The sequence below is a fragment of the Pelecanus crispus genome, chromosome 3 (assembly GCF_030463565.1).
Source record: "Pelecanus crispus isolate bPelCri1 chromosome 3, bPelCri1.pri, whole genome shotgun sequence".
Taxonomy (NCBI): Eukaryota; Metazoa; Chordata; class Aves; order Pelecaniformes; family Pelecanidae; genus Pelecanus; species Pelecanus crispus.
Window position 1 is genome coordinate 35693073 of NC_134645.1, and position 21018 is coordinate 35714090.

Consider the following 21018-nt stretch of genomic DNA (forward strand, 5'->3'; position numbering starts at 1 on the left):
GAGTGAAAAACAGTCTGGGCAGATAAAGGCAGAAGACGTTGCTTGTTCCAGCATCTTTCGATAACAGAAGTGCCATTCATCTTTGTGTCTTTGAAGAGATGCGATGGTAACTCTGGACTGTAGTTTCTGTGGAACTCATGCACACATATAAAATGCTATTAGCATTGATCATCAACAGGGTGGAGAGAAAAAAAGGTATATGGCTGATCTAAGCCAAGAGCTTCTCAAGGACTGGGATCCAAAGTCACGGCTACTTAATGTTTTCAATAACAGCTATCTCTTCTGCTGCACAGTGCGGTGTCAAGCCATTCATGTAAATGCTGTCCGTCTTTGTTAGAGCTGGCAAGATGTCCTTCTCACTGGTGAGATGGTTGACTGACAGGGTTCTCTTGCAGGGAGTCAGGTCTTGATTGTGGTTGATGGCGAGTTCTGCGGAGAGCTTCCTTTTGATAGAGGTAGCCCGCTGGAACTTGTCATAGATCTCCACGCTCAGGCGCCTTCGAGTTTCTTTGAACTCTGCGGTGACGTTGGCTGTCCACTCCGCAGCATGGGCTCTGAATTCCCCTACCTGCGGCAAAAATGAGGAAAAAAAGGAAGCATTATGGGGCCGAGGACTTCAGACACTGTTTAGGCTCAAGAGCAATGTGGTTTTGGACTGGCAAAGAGCTGCTGCTGGCCCAGGTTCCTCATACTGTGGACTCACTCTTTTATTGATAGCAACTAAACAAGAAGAAATGTTGCACTAGGTAAGAGTTAACAATGATTCTAAAAAAACACTAAAAATCTTTTCTGCTAAATTTTCTTTAATCATAGGCAGTCAACAATTGGGAAAGCTGCAGAGCCCTGACAGCTGCACAGTACCCAGCTGGTCAGGGGATGCTGAAATCCCAGCAATCCCGGCTGTGTTGTGTATTGTTACTAGGGTGCAGGGTTATTTATGAGCACTTTTACTGTCTCTGGAAAGATCCCTGGGAGACTTGGCAAAGAATTTTCTAAATTTAGACAGAAAAGCTTTTTTAAAAGAAAACGTCAGCTGCTTGTATTCTCTCTTTTTCGTGCTTGCTCAAACATAGCGCCAATACAGCAGCAGTTTCAGTCATGTCAGCAACATGTCTGCTTACCACCCTGCCTCCACCGAAGTGACATACTAAAAAGCAACATGAAGACAACAGCAGAGTGGCACTCCGGGAGCTGTTACCAATCACACCCAAAGGAAGTGCAGCCTGCCAGTTGCCGCACACAGCTACTGTACGATTACCATACAGCTGGAGGGGGGGTATTTCCCCTGCTATGCCCAGATCTCCAGTCAGGTTGGCTGCAAGGTGCTGGTTTGTACCATCACCACCATTTCACGAACGTATGTATATCCCCTGCTACCCACTCAGTTCCTGTGCTCTAACTCTATATGTCTTTATATTGACAGCCTTGGCAAAGGCTGATCCACTTCCACTAAAAATTACCAGAATTTTTACCCCTTCAAATTTCTTTCCAGCATTTCAGTGTTTCAGTACTAGGAAAGCTGGAGCATCCCATGAGCCCAAGCTCTGAGGACAGGGCTGAGGAGGGGGGAGGAAGGCAGCTGCTGGCACAGAATCCCAAGTTATCCTTATTTTTCCTCAGATATGGCACGAGGTAGACTGAGAAGCTCACCCAGATAATAGCCTGAGGTGAACTATGGGCTTGTAATTTATATGCTATTTATATTTTTGCTCTTGTATTTCAACCAAACCACTGTTACAATATTAAATAAGTTATATAGGTAATTAAAGAAGGCACTTTTGAGGAGTTATCTCACTATAACTGCAAAGGAAATAGATTGTTTCTCTTTAAATCTCTGCTTTGTAGGCAGTTTAATAGTTGGAAGGTATAGTACAGGGAAGATGGGCTGCTAATAAATATAACTCAAAAAAATTTCAGAAGAATTAACCCACTTAAATAATCTAATTGGTACTGCTCAGTCCTGAATGTCAATCACTGGCAAGCAAGCTCAGACTCGGTGAGCATAGAAATTAAAAAAAAAAAAAAAAAAAAAAAAAAAACTAACACAGAGAAATATGGGAGGTAAACCATCAGAGACAAGTGGCCACAGGCTTATTTGTGCTTTGCAGTACAGTGGAAAACAGGAATATAACAAAAGTAAAAATAATCAGCTCACCCAGGAGTGACAGGGTTTCAGGAAAACTTTCCCCCTCCAGAAACAAAACAAAAAGATCTCTTTACCCAGGGGTCATTTTATTACATTTGTCTCAGCTTCAGTGAATTACACAGATGACTAATGTGGACCCATTATGTATATTTTCTAAAACAAGGATTATTATCTGTAATACACAGAGGACTCAACCAGCTGAATGATTATTAGTATTTAAATTGTGCAATTAGGATTAGACACACTGCACTTCAGATCTGAAAATAATGAAATCTGTAATGCTGAAATATTTCAGCTGCTACAATATTTTTATTTGTAGTAAACAAGTAATAAAAATATGATAAGCAGTATCAGTACAAACCCTGGGGCAGCTTTGTCCTTCTCCAAAGTTTTCCTAGAGACAGGCTGCTCAGATTCTGGAGCATGCTTCTGTCCAAGGGAGCAAAGAGCCAGTATACAGGTTCCTATTTTACCCTACACATTTGTACCCCTCAGCAGCTGCGTAAGCATTCACCAGAACAGTTATTTTTCTCAGGCACACAACTCTGGCATCACATATGGTCACACTTAAGGGTTGTTACCAGACTGGTAGCTTTACAATTGTGTCTTGGCAACCTACTGAAAGCTACGAGCATCTTGAACTGTCTCCCCATATGCTTTTTAACCTTCCTTTTGCCAGCAGTTTCAGTTCCCACTTCTCTCATGTTTTCCCAGCAAAGTGAAAACAGCTGGCCACGCTTCTGACGAAGGCAAGACTGTGTAACCCCTAGGATAGCCTCAGAATTCCCTCAGCAGCCCACCTCACCACATGCTGGTGATAGACCTGTCTTGCACAGGGCAAGCTGCTTTATTTTAACTCTTCTGCATGTAAGTCATTCAGGAGAATCTTAAAATTGTAGTTGTTAGGATATCTAATTACTAAATTCTAATTACATTTCTTTTGGGAAGCAAGTTTACACAGCCAGCTGAAGAACATCATTAAATATGCCTTTGGAGATGGGCTAATGTTCCAATTAAGGTCATGTGGAACACAAACATGGTAGACTCAATCCTGTCTGGAGCACAGGCCTTATGAGGAGCGGCTGAGGGAACTGGGGTTGTTTAGCCTGGAAAAGAGGAGGCTGAGGGGAGACCTTATCGCTCTCTACAACTACCTGAAAGGAGGTTGTAGTGAGGTGGGTGTTGGTCTCTTCTCCCAAGTAGCTAGCGATAGGACAAGAGGAAATGGGCTTAAGCTGCGCCAGGGGAGGTTTAGACTGGAAATTAGGAAAAATTTCTTTACGGAAAGGGTGGTCAGGCATTGGAACAGGCTGCCCAGAGAGGTGGTGGAGTCCCCATCCCTGGAGGCGTTTAAAAAAACGGGTAGATGTGGCACTTCGGGATATGGTTTAGTCTGGTCTACCCTTGATTAGTCTAGAGTGGGCTTGGTAGTGTAGGTTAATGGTTGGACTGGATGATCTTAAAGGTCTTTTCCAACCTAGATGATTCTATGATTCTATGATTCTATTTTCCCATGGACCAGAGCTATGATGCTGCTTGGCACAATTTCAGTTTTATATTAAAATCATAGAAAAGAAGTGAAAAATGTAGTGCTATTGCTAAGCAGAATTGAAATACATTAGTAGTAAAACAGAGGTAATTGGCACAGCATGAGAAACTAGAAGTTCAGTGCTGTATGAACTATGCGTGCCCCAGTTTACTGCTTTCAGCTCCGGGCTTTTGTGTGAACTGAAATACACTCAAAAATGTTATCTCTTCAGAATAAAACTCTTAATTCCATAGCACTTATGGACTCAAGCACAAAAGATTATAGGAAAAGAAACATGCAGTTTTTAACTGCCAGTGCACATAAGCAACTTGTTTTTATAATTTGATCCCTCCTTTATCCATAGGGACATTTCTGTATATGTTCATGTTCTTTCTGTCCTTAGGGTATGACATTTTATCATACTGCATTACAGCTGACAGCCACAAAACATCTTGTGCAAAGTGATTGAAATGCCAGTTGCCTATGCTGCTCAAAAAAAAAAAAAAATCTTTGCATGCCTACCTACTGTAACAATTGTTTACTTTTCTCCAATTCTCTTGCTTCATTACAGCACACAGCTCTGTAGACTGCAGCTGTCATAGTTGGGGGCAATGTGACATGAGGACAAGGCCTCTTAGTCACAGAAATTATTGACAACTAAGTACTTTATATAAGGCTGAATGACACAAAATATTTCAAAAGTAATAGGAAAAACATGTCACAGTGATAGCACCTGACTCAGCCATACAATAAGCAGCACTAATCTGGTGATGCTGCTCACTCCTAACCTTCAGGGAATAGATGCCACCAGTAAGGGGGACACAGTCCCAAGCCCAGTTCCAGGATTTACTTCCTCCATATCAAAATCCAAATTAGACTACAAGGTGTTAGACATATTTCACAAGGAGTATCAACTCTAACCTATTAACATTGAACATCAACAGCTAGTAACTTTATTATTTATGAAGCAATACCCTACTGCCTTATGAGTCCACGGAAGACGGGTCTCAATGACAAATTCTCAAGAAATATGGTAATGGTAACACAACTAAATATTCCACACAGCACACTTCACTACAAAAAACTAGATACTTTTCTACCAAATAAACAGCCAATTCCTTACCCAGCACAGGCTGCCTGGCCTCCAGCTACCACCACAGATTGGCCTGGATATCCCATGCATTCTGCATCATATCTGACAGCCCCATGGGGATATCTCAAATACCATGGGTCATCTCTAGTAGCATCTCTAAATGTCTATGTTAAGGTGTCTCTATCTACCTGTGGTGGAAATGTCACGTTTACTCTACTAGGATATAATGAGGAATAGCCTCTGAACAATTTTGAAGTGTGGCTACTTATTCCTGTTAAAGTCACTTGATTTTGGGGGGGGTTTGTCTGTTTGTTTTTAACTATACATCAAAAACATACCACATGAATTTCCTGAATGACCAAACAGTTCCGAGGCTGTGCACTTACGTTATCACCAATATCATTTAAAGACAGACATACTGAATTTGACAGAACTAGGAAAAGACATGGACATTAAGCAACCATTCCTTCATCTATTCCTACCAAAACCCAGCTACATTAATAATGACCTAAAACTGGCTCTTGGCCAATATCACTGGTGAGACCAAAACTCTCTATTCATTTTCATCGCCACCATGTTTTAGTTTTCTCACTGTCTAGCTGAGGTCCGCGCTTGGATAGAGGCCAACAGCATTATCCAGAATGTAATGTAAGATGTCCAAGGGGATGCTACTGTGAAAAGAAAAAAACCCAAAACACCAAAGAAGAACAACAACAAAAGACCCCTACCAAACACTTGAAGATACTGAAGCACCTGCTTCACTCTTCAGTACATTTACTCTAATTCCTTATACTTGTCAGGAGTTTGGGGATCTTTCTGGACACTCCGCTCACAACAAATACCCAAATAATTATACAAACAAAACTGCCCACCATGCAGAAAGACCACTCATCCTATTAAGTGTGGTCTGGACAGCACAAGCCATGTAGCCATAACCTTTAAGTGAGTAATTTGTACTTTAAATTAAGCCACATCTGTGGTCTAACAGAAAAAAACCCCCACAAGCCTAATTAAGGACATCCTTAAATAGACCAAAATTAATACACACTTGTCTAACTTAACTTTACCTTAGTTTTCCTCCTCTCTCTCAAGGAGATTCTTGAAAAAACCCAACATTGCAGTATAACCAGTTAATCTACTTCTACTTACAGAGTAGAAGAAAGATATTGTGCTTGGATGGAACCGATATATGACATGAAAATTATGATATACTTGGGAGGAGCTAAACCACGAAGTACCAAATAAGAAAAAATTAACGTTATATATGCTATGCAAGAAAATGAAAGTATATCTTTCTAAATAATGTGCGTAGGTTTCTCTTTCATAGCTGTACTTTATGTTGTTTCTTTTGGCATATAGGGCTTATACATTTTACAATGGCCATGTCAGTGCAAGCCAAAAAAATGAATTAAAGAGCAAGTAGATGAGCTGGAGATATCCATCTGACTGCATTTTAGGTGAAAAAAGAAGTATCCTTCCTTACAGATATTCTTAACACTCTAGATGTTCCTCAGTATATAATTTCTACCATTTATCCCTAATGCATTACCCAAAGTTTTGCAGCTTCATTTTTCCACTCCAGTGTACTACTTCTGTTACTTAAAAATAACACATCCAATTAACCTCTCCATGATATGCTACTCACAGACAAAACTAGAAGGAGCATGTACATGTCACATTATCCAGGCAGCAGAGTAGAGTACATAACATTTTGTCTTAGCTTTCAAGAAACTCATCCAGCATTCACAGAAATTGTTCTCAAAGTCCCATTTAAAAATCAAAATTAAAAACAAATGTAGGTGCAGAGAGGGTTGATGGGTTTAACAATGCAGCTGCTGGGTGGCTTGATTCCCTGCGTGGGTAGGAGGATTTGTCTATCTGCCATCTCACTTTCCTGCAGTTCTGGGCAAGCATACACCACCTCTTCCCACCTGAGCTACGGCTGGCCGCAAATTTGTGTTCACTATGTCAGCTGTCTACAGGCTAGAGAAGACTGGAGGGCAGAAGAGAGAAAGACAAGTTTCACAGACATTTTTATTGAAGCTTGTGCATTTCCTGTACATTAAGGGAATCTCATCTATAGTCCAACTAAATAAATTCCCATCCCAATGATCTGGCTTTTAGTATTTCTGTAATTATAGCATCATTAATAAGTACCCAAACCCCATTGTGCTGTAATCTGTAGACAGGTATTTAGAGAAGACTGTGCTCTACTTGTCTTCAAAGGTAAACAGTAACAAAATGCAACATAGAAATACCACAGGCACTAATGAGATACCTGTGCTGAGCTTTCCCAGGTGTCTAACTATCTTCTATTCCTTCATTCCGTCAGAACCTCAGCTCTGTAGCAGAGAACTCTTCTACACGAGGTCTTTAAGCTACTAGACTTTAATTTCAAAGTGAATGGCACAAATGAAGCAGTGATGTCTTTTTTTGTTCCCCTAGCTAGTATACATGTCCCTCTTTTTCAGGCAAATATTAGAGGGGAAAAGATTTTATTTTGTGAAATTGCCATCTTCTGGAGTAACATTTAAATTACATAGGCAGTTGTATTTTTGTAGCCATGGTGGTCAAAAATGTTTTGGAAACAATGCTCGCCCACTGGAAACTGGATTATTCAGTCCTGTAATAAGTAATGTTTGTGAGTTCATTCTGGTGAGCAATGATTGTTTGGTTTCACCCACATAACTTCCATGAGCACATCTGATGCCTTGGATGAAATAAACCACATTCTCCAATGGGAATGCAGAGAGCCCATGAATTTAGGGCAGGTTTTTTTGGAGGAACATCTATGGTGGCAGCTGTGGGAATAAGTTTTGTGGAGATGTGACAGATGGCAGATGCAGAAATGGCCCTTTTGCTCTATCATGGTCTGATTCAACACAATAAAAGCAGGTATGCTACAAAAGAAAAAAAAAAAATCATGTCTACAAAACCAGAACCAGATATACTAGCAGCCACCACATTTGTTTTGTTTTACCGCTTTTTCCCCAGAAATATGAACACTCCTATGTTAGGTACCTCCTTAGAAATATTATTGAATATTGCCCATCAAACACCTCTTTGCATAGAGCTGCATGTGTGCCTCAATACTGTACACAAGTTATTGGCTTGATTATCTCAGTCCCTGATGTTCTGCTTTATTAGCAACTTCCAAAGATTAAAAAAAGATGCTGACATTTTCCTATCAATATCAGCTGTTCTATTTAGTTGTTTCATCTACCTCAGAGAGCCATCCAACCCCTCTTTCAACTTGATGAGAGTGAATGAAATCCACCTGTATTAACCACAAGAAACTATTTCGGTTTACATAAAGCTCTACCAGCTGAGCCTAAGGTGATTCAGGAGAACAGAATGTATTCTCTGTCTGCACTATACAGCCAATGACTTTGCTGCGTCCAGTAATAGCAAACATTTTAAGAATTATACTAGAAGCATAATGAAACCCAAGCCACAGGCAGTTGAAAGACTGTCTCAACTTTCTCTCAAAGAAGAGAGACGACTGTTTCATAAACTCATTCAAATTTTTTAGCTTACAAAATATGCTAAAGAAAACATAAAAAAAAAGACTTTTAAATTTTGACTTGGTACTGAGTAAGGAATGGCTACTGTAACTACATAGTCAAGTCCCAGTAAAAACTATTTATTTTTTAACTTTCTAATGTCAATATCTGGAGTGATACTTGTGTGAAATATTAAAGCTCCACTTCAGTTGTTCAACACTAGGTATTACAACTGCACTCATCCCTAGTAAAGTATTGCATGGTTTCTTCAGTCCTTTCTATCCATGACTGTAAAGCAGTTTCCTCACTGTCAACACAACTTCTTGAAGATGCAGGGGTATTCTGCTGAACTGGCTTTGTCTGGGGACTTGTCCACAAGACAGCTATCAAATGTATACACAGTACTACTAATAAGTTTTGGCATCTTTTCTTAACAATATCCAAGCGCTGAGATTAGCTTAGAAGAGTAAAGTTTTCAGGAATGTTAATCATGAAGATGTGGGCTGAACAGATTCCAGTTTAAATATCACTCTGTCAATAGAGTTAAATCACAGATATATTGGCCACAGTAACCTAAAGGATTGATTACATCTTGTCTCCAAAAATCAAGATTTCCTAATATAAACCATGATAATGTACATCAGGGAGTCTTCAAGGGTAATTAACTCCAAGAAATGCCAGTGCTATAACTAAGCCCTCTTTAATCAATTTCTCTTATTATGAAGTATAAGCCACTTGCTCCAGTTTTATTTTTGCAAATTCAGTAGGTCTCGCCATCACTACCTGGTTGCATGCAGCCCATGCTGGAGGCATTTCCATCTCTGCCGAACCATCCAGTCAGCACGGTGAGGCAAGGGGGAGCTTTGTGGGAGAGGAGGGCCAGGCGCATGGGCTGGCAGGCGAGGCACAGACAGTGCCCCCCTGCCCTCGGCAGGCACAGCATGCCCTGCTGCTCATGGAAGTATATTTAGGCAGCACATCTCTTGTAATTAGTACCACATCAGCATCACTTTGGGACCTGGTACTTAATATGAAATAAAAAAACCAGTCATCTCTAAAGGGCTTTAATATGCCCAGCTAAGAGGAGTGATATAAATATAAACCACACCCAAAATTATAACAGCATGGATGTTACTTTTGTGTGTGTGTGTGTGTGTTGAATCTGAGGTTAAGCAAGCATCACATGTCTAAAGTACACAAAGCTATGAGGAAAGACATCTCAAAAAAAGTGTCAAAAACCATCAGCAGATTAGTTTTCCTGGGGTTCTTAGAACAAGATGTTCTTTCATATTCATTATTGCACATAGTGCTAAGTGCACTTGTAAAAGAGTGATCAATACAAAAGCACAGTATTACATACTGTTACTAGGGCAGGACCGAGAACACCACCAGGATGACTTAGAATCTCTTGAGAAGGGAAGAGATCAAATTGCATTCAAAACCAGGTCAGTCATTTCTACCTTCTCCTTACAGCAATACCACTTTTTATACATCTCCGAGACTCAGAGATGTTATGGAGGGACTGTACTCCCATCCTTCATTTTTGGGGTGTTTTGTTTTTTTTTTTTTTTTTGTCCTGCCACTAGTCAAATTTGACCAGAGACCTACAGCTGTATTTACTGTAGAAAGACTTTATATTTTTCCCCCTCTCATAGAAATTATTAGCAACAATCACCTTTTTGAATGTGGCTATTCTTTCTCAAATACGCTCTTCTGTACATCTTGGATGGACTGGAAAAAACTCTTAATGCTAGGTAGACTTCTCTTCAGACAATTCTTTTGCCATTTCTGTAGTGCTCTACATTCTTTCTGGAGTTTAGACCACAGATCTAGGGACTGTTTTCTGGTAATATACCTTTTAATAACATCTGCAACAGTAACACCACTTTCCTACAGAAATTCAATGATCTCCTGCTTGTGCATCCTAGAATTTTGTCACCCCTATTAATCATTGCCTTGCAAAACAACTTCACATGCAATTCCTTTCACACCATGGCTGTCTCCCACAAGTATTTCTGATTCAGTGCTTTCTAGGAACAGACGTCCATCAAGTCAGTCTGACCTACCCATTGAGCACAATTCCTAAAACTACTGCAACTGGGTTTTTTTAATTTTTTTTTTTTTTTGTAAGAAAGGAAGTCCAAACAATTGTTTTCTTCAACAGAAGCTGATCTGTCTTGCTTAAAACAATGCACAATATCAGCAATTGGCTCACGCCTTTATAAAAAGCCTCTGATCACCAGGCTGAAGATTTATTCTTATCACCTTCATTTCTAAGTGAACAGATTTTGTTTCTTCAAACAGCAAGAGACAGTTTAAGACCTCACTGCCACTGCAAGAACTTCTCCTTTCTCCTCCTTTGTCACACACCATCACTGAACAGCCTCTGAGGCCTATCTGTTTGCCTGGTATGAGAGTTCAACTCACTAAAACCTTGCAAAACTGTTTCTCACTTGAGTCCACTCATTTTTTCATCTTTTCATGCATACAGCCTACATTTAGGGTCCCTCCTTGGGCAATATGAGAGATGGGTTCAAGTTCTCTTTAGGCTGGAACCCTTATGCTGGGTGAGCACCTTTAGCCTTGAAGCTAGTAAAATGAAAAGACAACAAATACTATAGGGAATGCGATAATCTCCACGGCATCGTCATGATAAGCCTAATTCTGTTTTGACAGACATGAGTGACAGCTCTGCCACTGGTGCCAAGAAGATTAAGCTGAATGATGATTCAGGTGAGTCAAAGTTGTTTAATTTGTTTATAAATACCAAAGATAACAATTGCCTCGAATTTCCACAAGAAGTGTATGTGCTATTTCTCACTGAATTTCAGGCTTCATCTTTAAAGCTCGATCCATATTGTTCAATTCAAAAGAAAGACACCCAGTATGAAAAATCACTTGTCCAAACTGAGACGATGTTTAATGTGAGCCAGTCACCTGGACTCATGATACGCAGTGAAGAGAACAGGCTCTTTCCAGGATGCAATTCATGTCATACAGTAGATGCCTTAAAAAATTCAAGCGTATCATGCTAGAAACACTCATTTCCTTCCACTGACTATAAAGGGAATGTAGATGACTAGGTCAGATGTTGATATCTACCCTGGAGATGAATCCCATCTTCATTGACTTGAATAGAGTCTGGGCTAGAGCTTAACAAAGAGAACATCATGAGGCCAAGGGACATAAACACTTAATTTTAAAAACAGACATTTGAAATCTATAGCCCAAATTACTAAGATTCTTGGTTGGGTAGGCATTTTTGCCAGAAATGCTGAAATTCAGAAGCTGCTGCATACTGAAGTAAAAGAAAAATATGACAAGGAAAAGAATCCTGCTGAAATTTTACCTTTCAAAGAGACTAAAATCAGAAGACTTTAAAAGTGCTCTGAGTAATCAGAGTATAGAGAATAATGAAGACGAGGGAGTTTAAGGCAAGCTAGTACAGCTGAAGCTGAACTTCAGAGACAGATCGCCTACTTAAGATTACAGCACACAGCATGTTCCAGTGACTTTCTGACACTTCATCTATCTTACTGTATGAACTCCTTCCAGCAGCAGATCTATCCTTCTAAAACTCCCACTTCTGTCTCTACTTGTCTTTCACTTCCCTCCCCATTTGATGCCTTCAAAACTCTCAAGAGTATTTCAGGAGGCAAAAGCCACCTGAGCAAATGACAGGCATTCTGGTTATCTGGATTTTAATATCAAAATACAGCATTATTGTGGATCAGTGCATATCTGATCAGATTTTTTTGTCTCCGTTCTACTTGTGTATGGCAAACTTTCCCGGTAGTATCCTGAAAAAAAATAGATGTTTTCACTGTTTTGTTGAAACAGTGAAATGCATTATTAATGCGAAGTCTCATGTAAACTGCTTTTAAGAACAATGCAACTGCATTAAGAAAAATGTCAACAGGACTACAGATATTAGGTGATACTCATTATCAGCATGCCCACTTCCTGGAATATGGAGGTTCCTTTCACAATATACACTCTAAATAGGCTATGATAATCTATTTTTTACTTTAGACTACAGGAAAAGACAAAAAAGGAGATTATTATGGCTGCCTATCAAAAGAGATATCAAATACCTTGACTGATATATAGTTTTAGTTGTTGAGGGGAAGTAAAGAGAGGGGCTTTTCAACACTTGCAACCCCTCTGCCTTCATCCTGGACTCTGGTACAATTCACTAAATTTGGCTGCTATCAGCCCTCGGTCTTAAATCGCTGAAACAAACACAACTAATCACTATTGAATGCTCTGCTCCCTCCTTCATCTAAAACATGGTAGGCTACTGCTATTTTTTTCATGAAAGTTATGATACAAATCCTACACAAAATTTTGTTTACTTGTAGGTGTTGATACCCATAGTGAGTAAGATTCGTGAAGGCTAGGAAATATATTAAACTGTTTCAGTTTTCCGAGTGCATTAATCATGGACCTGTAGATTTTATCATAGTCTCTGTCTCTCAGTAGATTTCAGTGTATAACGGTTTCTAATTTCAAAGTCTACCTTTAGGTATAATGAGCTATTTCCCCAAGGACTGACAGAATGTTTCCTTAAAAGACAGTTAAAAAACATACTTAGAAATAGGATTTTCCATTGCAGTCATTTCTACTATTTGAACTCTAGATAGGTTCCTCTGCTATAATCTGCATCCGTAGAAGCTGGAACAAACCATCATAAATTTAGGTTTAACTGAAAAAACAGACAATGCAAGAAATTCAGAGTCTCCTCTGGCTTCTGCTGGCATAGAGGAAACTTGATGACTACATTTCCACTAAACTCCCTCAGTTTCCTCACTCAAGTTTTCCTAGGCAGATAGTAAGGATTAGCTAAGAACAGCAGTTTTTGTCATAAAATGCTATCTTTACAGTGAATATTTGTACAACACTTCTGTTCAAACACAGCCAATCTTATAAAAAAATGTAATACATTTATGTAACTTTCTTCCCACAAAGTATCATTAGGATAGAATACAGAAATAATTTTTTTGTATTTTCTAACTAGCACACAACTTGTGCTATGCCATAATTCAATTCTCAAACTGGTCTCTCATTTTTAAAACTGTAGCTTTTTTTTAAACTGCTAAAACATTTCCTTTCTGTTACAAATTCTCAGACATGCCCGAGCAATGGGTTAAGAAGGGGGAGGGGGGAGATTTCTGAACATCAGAGATATGATTAATTGAACAAATGGTACCAATTATGTTATGTCTGTCTTTAATCAAACCTAACACACGAGACACTTGTATACAGCAAAATCCTGAATACCTGCATCGGCCAAGAGAATTTGGATATATCTGAAGAATGAGGCTTTCCTTTCTGTAGACAAAATGAATATGCTTGTTTAGGCTACAAAGGTGAGAAGGAATGGAAAGACGAAATAGGGCATACATTCCTGGTGCCTGAGAAAAGAAAGTTTGGCATAGCACTGTGCTGCATAACCTGGCAAATGGAGTTTTACTTGATAAAAATAGGAATGTATTTAATGTGTTAAAGGAATCCATGAGTTGGTTCAATTCATGTTTCTTTAAATCTTTTTCAAAGTCAGTCTATATTGAAATAGCTTCAGTATAAAATAAAAACAAGATATTATAAAATTCAAACATTCTTAGTATATAATCATCATTATAATAATATGGATAAGGAGACACTCTAAACAAGATTAAACCCTCAGTGTGCTATGTATAACTATATATTCAAGACAGCATCTTATCCAGAGATCTTACTGTCTGGATAAGAGAGAAGAGTATGAGAAAAGTGAGGTTAAAGACCTGATTAATTCTAGGAAGTAGTGTGAAGAACTAAACTATGTCACCAGTGTCTGAGGAAATGCGGCAAAACCAAGCTTGAACAAGGTATTTTTGCATAGTCCCAAATCATAGTGCCTCTGTCATATCACATTTTTTCAAGAATCCAGAAACAAGTAACCCAGGGAAATTAAATGCAGTTCAGGAAACGCCCCACGCTAAGAACAGTTAGACACTAGGAGAGTGCACAGGGGAAACACCACATGTGCTTGCCCAGCTCTTACTTCTTCCTAGTGCAGAGGGAAAAATGGGCTAGATCAACCTAATTCTGAAGTTCAAAATAATGAAGAAAAAACATGCAGGTTAATGGCATTTGAAGTGATCTATTGGTTTCCTTGCAGCCAGTGTAAATTGTGCAGGTTGGGTGTTAAAGACGCCCTCAGTGCTTTTCCAGAAAACCAAATGGTGATCCTGCAAACTGTTGAACTTGCAGATGGGAACACTTGCATGATACCTGCTGCCCCGTATCTGTGAAGGAACACTAGGAAAGCTCGTTGTGTAAGGAAAGTTATAAATATCCTTTCAGATTTACAGCACAGGGGCAGAAGGTGATACTCTGTAAATGAAACTGATCAAATAAATACTGTCCTCTGCTTCAGAGCTAAGTGTTTATGAAATGCCTGGTAGAAGTGTACTTACAACAGACCTGCCACATGCAATGCTGTCTCCAACTAAAAAGAGCTATGAGCATAGCAAGGGCAATGAAAGAGGGCTGCCCATCCCACATGCCTCACAAAGCGAGGCTTAATCTTGCCCAAGCGCCCAGCTCACATCCTCCTGCCTGCTGTCACCATCACTGCTGCCCTTTGGTCAGAAAGCAGCGGGGACCCTGAGGGTCTGTAATGAGAGAAGGTGTATAGGGGTAAGCTACCCTCTATAGCAAGGTCTTTGGGAACTCAAGGATTGCCAGAATTACATCTGGGCATTGATGCCGGGCCCTACAGCTAGGAAAACAATCTGAAACAATCTAAATAGTAGGCCACTGCACAGTAACCTACATGTTCATTCCATCAAAAAGAAATTAGAGTTTTTATATTTGAGTAACACAAATGAACTGATGCATACAGATGAACTTAAGTTAAATCAGAGGGAAATAATATGTTGCTTAAAAGAAAATTAATTTATTTCTCAAACTTCTGGTAAAACCTGAACTGTGCTAGCTGCAATCAAAGGAAATTTTATTTATCCTCTAACATTTGCAAAACCAGGACATTTTCTTATATGACAAAGTTTAAAGTAAATTGTTGTAGCATCATTGGAATGATAAATACATGTTTACAAGTAAAAATATATTTGAACTGAAAGCAAGGCACCTGACTACAAATAACTAGGCATGCCGCTGAAGATATTGTGGTAAAATAGACCCAGGCATATTTAAATAATTCATTCCAATATCTTGCATGATATAAAACATTAATGATGAATGAAACTTAATTAATGAATGATTAATGAAACTTAATGATGAAAAGTATCTTGAATACAACTATTTTGTGATTTAGTATTTTTCTTTACATACCTGCATCCCATATAGAAACAATCAAAGCAGAATGATTTTTGCCTCAAAAATTAAGGACTACATTCTGCTGTCTAGAATAATCCTTTTAGAGAATTTTTTCCTGTAAGTCAGTTGTAATTGTGCATACACAGTTAATTTAACAATGCATTTAATCAAATTTTATATGCAGCCATGTAAAAATCACTATATGTTTGACTAGACTGCTACAAAGTTTGCTGCAGTTTGAGCTGCACCACATACTTCATACATAAACAGCTTTGACCTATGCCCTAAGAGCAAAAGCAACTATAAGCTCACCTGATTTCTAATCAAAGTTTTTAAAAAAGCAGTATTTCTTCCCCTTTCAAAATGTTCTTACCTCTTCCTTTGTCTTTTTTGATATGACTCTTAGCCAGTCTCCAATCATGCTGAGGACAGCTGCAAAGTAAGCGAGCCCAACAAGGATCCAGAACCACACCACTGGCTTATAAAAATCTAGGTACTCAATATCTGATCCCCCTGAAAAACAACACAGTTAAAATTAAAGACTTAATAGTTATAGGTGCAAAACTGTTTTTAAATTAAGTCTTTTCCTAAAAAAAACCCAGTTATATGTCTTACAACTTCTTCTATTTTCTTACCCATGCAAAAATTCATAGCAAAACATTTTGTTGAATTTGAATAAACAATGATCTAAATTCATCCACTCTTGAAAACACAATTTGGAGTATGCAAACTTCAGATAATGATTGCTAATCATTCATAGTAACTAAAAAATGAACACAGATAAATAATGATATATCAGAAGCCGATTCAGTTTAAGGCAGAGGGCATTGATGACAGCTGGAATGAAAGGACTTCTCACCTGCTCCAAATAAGAACGCTGTACCAAATTTTAAGTATTGCTCTGGAATACATAATGTGCTCATATCTTGAGAAATCTGATTTTGCAAGGACTTTAAAAACACATCTCAATACTTACATGAACCCTTTAGCCTCAGAGTAAAGAAGAATAGCACCTGTATTAACAAGTGTCCCTGCTGGGTAGGCAAACATTATCATCTCCATTTTGCAGAGGAGGTAACCAGGGTGCAGGGACTTGAGCTGAACTGATAATACTCAAAAAGAGGTGGATAAAATAGATGCCACATGAAGGCAGCTTTTTTGAATCCCACTGCCATAAGCACCAGTCATTTCCTTCCTTCCAGTGTTAAAGTAAAAAAGGATAAATTTCAGAGACGTCTGTAGTGGAGCTTTCAGGTACAATACAGCCATAGAGAACAGATGCCTTATTTACACACCCACACACACACAAAAAAGTTATGTTCATCCAGAGCTCTTGACAACACAAAATAACTCACATTTCACATCTTGCAGTATAATAAAACAGAAGCCTTAAACTTGCAATTCAGCTGTGTTATGACATATAAAATCAGGCTTCTAGTTTGGGTAGCTGCAAGTAGAAGTGTGATGTGCGTATCTGCCCACAATTGAAAAGACTCTACAGTAAAACCTTTTCAGGCACATTAAAGTAGTCTGTATGGGTACATAATATGTTGCTTTATGTGTCTGCATCCTGTACTGAAACAGTCAAAGGAAAATTGGCCCCAAAATATCAAGCACCTTGTTACAGTAACAAGATTAACTCTCACAAAGAGTAATGTTTTTTTACTAGCTGTTACTATCTAATCATCACAGAGATTACATGCAAATAACAAAGAATTTTACTAATGGTTATCTTTGTATGGAAGCCCTCATAGACAGCAATTCTGTTATTCTCATGTCAATAAGCCTTTTCATTAATAAAATCCATTGAGCTATAGTGGTTTACTCAACTATCCAAGAGATGAATCCACATAGCAAAAGTGGATATACTTTGACACCAGCACAGTCACAAGTGAGGTAGAAGACAGGGCTCTGTCTAGAAGAGAAGATAGCCAACCACCAAAAGGTTGAGATTGTCACAGCCCAAGAAAAAAAAAAAAAAAATCAGAAATGAAGTGATTTGTTAACATCATCCAGGTCATGTCAATCCAGTAAAACAGGATTTTAGGGATGATTCACCCAAAATTTGTTTTCATTCAAAAAATGGTTGATTACCACCATGCCTTTGCTCTATCAGGAGCTAGTAATGAACCATACTCAGTGGTTCGCCTTCTTCTCCAGCTCTTCATACAATGCACAAGAAAGTATCACATAAAGCACCCACTCAGCTAGTTTCTAATTTTTGGTGTGTTAAGTTTATAAACTGCAACCTAACCCTGCCAGTCTGCAGGGAGCATTTCCTTCACAGTTTATACCTAATTTGTTTACAGTAATGTTAATTACCAGGGCAGGAGTTAGGACACATTCATATTCAATCAAGAGTTTTCTTTACTGTCTGGCCAGGAGATGGCTCCATCTAACCATGCCCAAAGGAGTTCAGCTTTCCCAAAGTTAGAAAGGGACAGTTAACAACCCTCTAGGAAAAGGCTTAACAGCTAAAATCTTTATTAGCTATTGAGTTTCTGAATTTCAAGGACTCTTCAGGTGAGGTCTCAAATTTAATGGAATATCAGGGAGAGAGAGACATACCTAAAGATGTTTGTCCTGAGATAACTACTGTCTCCTGTGATGCTTAAACATCAGAGTGCTATAATGCAGTTACCTGGGAATACCATTAAATAGGGTTTCACTAGTAGGAAAACATTATCAAAAGTCAACTGTACTGAATTTAAAGTAAATGGAATTCATTAACTACTGATTTACAACTCACATAAACAGGTATGAATGTATTTGGGTATGAATATGTATAGGTAAATGCATTTGTACTGAAGTGTATGAGAATTCATTTAATCATTTTACTGGTAACATTGTAGAAAAGCATATCAACATGACACACATGCATGGATTTTTCATAGCATAATTTTTACTCAATAACACTATCATCTTTCTTTTGCAAAGCAGATTATTTTATACAGCCCTTTAGGAAGCAAAATGCTGAGAAGGCAGAAGCTGAATTTTGTTGTTTGTTTGGCAAAACCAATTTTGTAGGCCAAGGGATGAAACTTTTTTCCAACTTTGTTTGACCTCTACCTGAAATAGGTGACAACTACAATGAAGAAGAAATATATCTCCCAAGTGGAGGGTGCTTACTCTTTAACTAGAAGTCTCACTGCCATAATCTTTTACCAAGAGCAGCCACAGTTTATTGCCAAGATGTTTCTTGGCAAAGATTTGATCCAAAGTCCCTTGAAATCTATGAGAAATCAAAGAGTTTTTCCATCCATCTTCATCACAGGCTATTGTACTGCTGCTGCCACCATTCTTACATCTGTCAAACAACTTCTAAATCATTTGCGATTTTCAACACTTTGGAAGGCATAGGTTGTTTTATGGCCCAAACACATATTCTTTACTCAGGTGAAAAGCTCTGTGTTTTAGTGAAGGATGGCATCAGAGATTTCAGGGGTGCATTAGGACAGATTCTGGTTCTCAGGTAAGGGATCAGGCTTTCAAGTATTTTATTTTTTATTTCTTTCTTTATGTAAAACAATTACATTAAGTAAATAATTTTCTTCATTGTTGCCACTCTTTTCCCCATTCTTTCTACAGCTGACTCAAAGTAGAAGCACAAAATTGTTTCTGTAAAGTTGTCTAGTTTTGTTTGCATTTTTGCTTCAAAAGTAGAAGCAGAGAATAGAAAGTGTTATTTGCGTTGAGTATCTTAATTCCATACCAGCACAAATTTCTGAGTTATTCAAAAGTCAGCCCTTCAAACCAGGAACTGTCTTTACTATTTTTTGTCAGCAGTACAAATTATTCTGGGTATAGAAACGCGATTAAATCCAAACACAGTTTTAATTGCAGAATAACGAGTAGCTGTCCATCATCCCCGTTGTGACAAACCTGGCCAACAGGCTTACTCTAGAAATGTCATTTGTCCCACTCCAAAGAAATACGGAGGTTCAGCCCTGCAGCTTGAAAAGAACTACCCCCGAGGACTGCAAAAAGGGACAGAGAAAGGCTAGCTTACGCAGAGATGTGGAAAAGCAGCATGTTTGGGACAAGATAACACTGTCTGCAAGACAGAATGTAAGCAGGCCATATGAGTTACCTTATGCCACTCAGTGGAAAATGGAGAGCTACTTCAGAATACAAAGCACAGCTATAAAACACTCCTTATGTGCTGTCCTATACAGAAATTGAGCAAGACACGACACGCTGTCTTAAGCTTAAAGCAGGCTGCATGGTTTACCCCAGACAGCCCCTAGTATGGATGTGAAGTCCTGAGGTGGCAAAGAGCACTTCCAAATGCCAAAAAAAGACACAAATCCAGTAGGAGAACACACAGCTCTTATGGGATGCTTGACACACACCCCATTGCTTGGCACAACAGCCATTTCCTTCGGTTGAGGTCTTTCTGCCAGGTAAGTAATATCACATAGTGAGAGCAGACCAACTGGGCTGCTATGACCACCAGGTGAAGCGTTCTAGTTCAGTGATGTTAAATGAGACTAAAATATCTCAGTACTCTACAAACTGGGTCTCAGGCCAAGCAATACAGTGCAGCCCCAGATATCTGTATTACAGTGGCAATACTCCAAATTCAATTACAGACCAAAACAGTAAAGAAGAAAGAAGCTCAAAATCAGAGCTCAAACAATGAAAAAAAAAAAAAAAAAGACAAAAGGAGTTAGAATGCATTTGCCTTTTTAAAGTGAGACTTGTAAAATTCTGTGATCTGTTGTACTGATTGCAGTGTAACCTTATATCATCATTACGCCCCACTGTGAAACAGACTACTGATGTGTTATTTATATTTCTGACCTCTACTTAATTCAGTCAAGTTTTGGACATCTCATCTAATTTAGATTTGAAACCTGTTAGATTAACTCCCTTAGAAATATTTGACTATACCTTCCAATCTGCACTGCAGTTAAAGGATTTATCTGCACATATGAACTCTATATTGTCATGTTATACAGATATATATACACACACGTACCTCAGTGATAACTTTAGTACCCAAATAATATCTTTCATTATACTAAAAAATGACATATTTGACATGAAAAGATCTTTCTTTTCTCTTTCACAGAATATTCATAATATTAGCTGGCTTCTCTTCTGTCATATTAAAGTTAATGGTTTCTCTTGAAAACAAGAAAAAAAAAAAAAGATCAGTCTTTTATATTTGCCTTAAGGCTTCTCTTGCTGGTGGAAACTGCAGCCGAAATTTCCATAGGCTCCAAATATCAACCTAGATTCTGAGTACAAAAGGGGATGTTTTGGCATTCTAGTTTCTGGGAACAGAGTACCTGGTCTCCAGTACAAATGAGAAGAAACTTGTAGAAAAGTTCTGGAGAACTCTACAAGAATTTCTAATATGACAACCTGCCCTACAGCCTTTAGCACTATTACATTCCGAAATCCCAAGTTCTTCTGTTGGCTC

General features: G+C 38.6%; 1 protein-coding gene across 1 annotated transcript in view; it reads right to left on the minus strand.

Annotated features, from left to right (window-relative positions):
* Window positions 1-250: 250 nt before the first annotated feature.
* Window positions 251-21018, minus strand: part of KCNK2 (potassium two pore domain channel subfamily K member 2) — a gene marked incomplete at its 5' end in the record, with an annotated part of 77674 nt that continues 56906 nt past the window's right edge. Inside the window, 2 exons of the mRNA XM_075706972.1 lie at window positions 251-568; window positions 15964-16103. Of these exons, the coding sequence (XP_075563087.1) occupies window positions 251-568; window positions 15964-16103 (458 nt within the window). The remainder of the gene's footprint in view (window positions 569-15963; window positions 16104-21018) is intronic.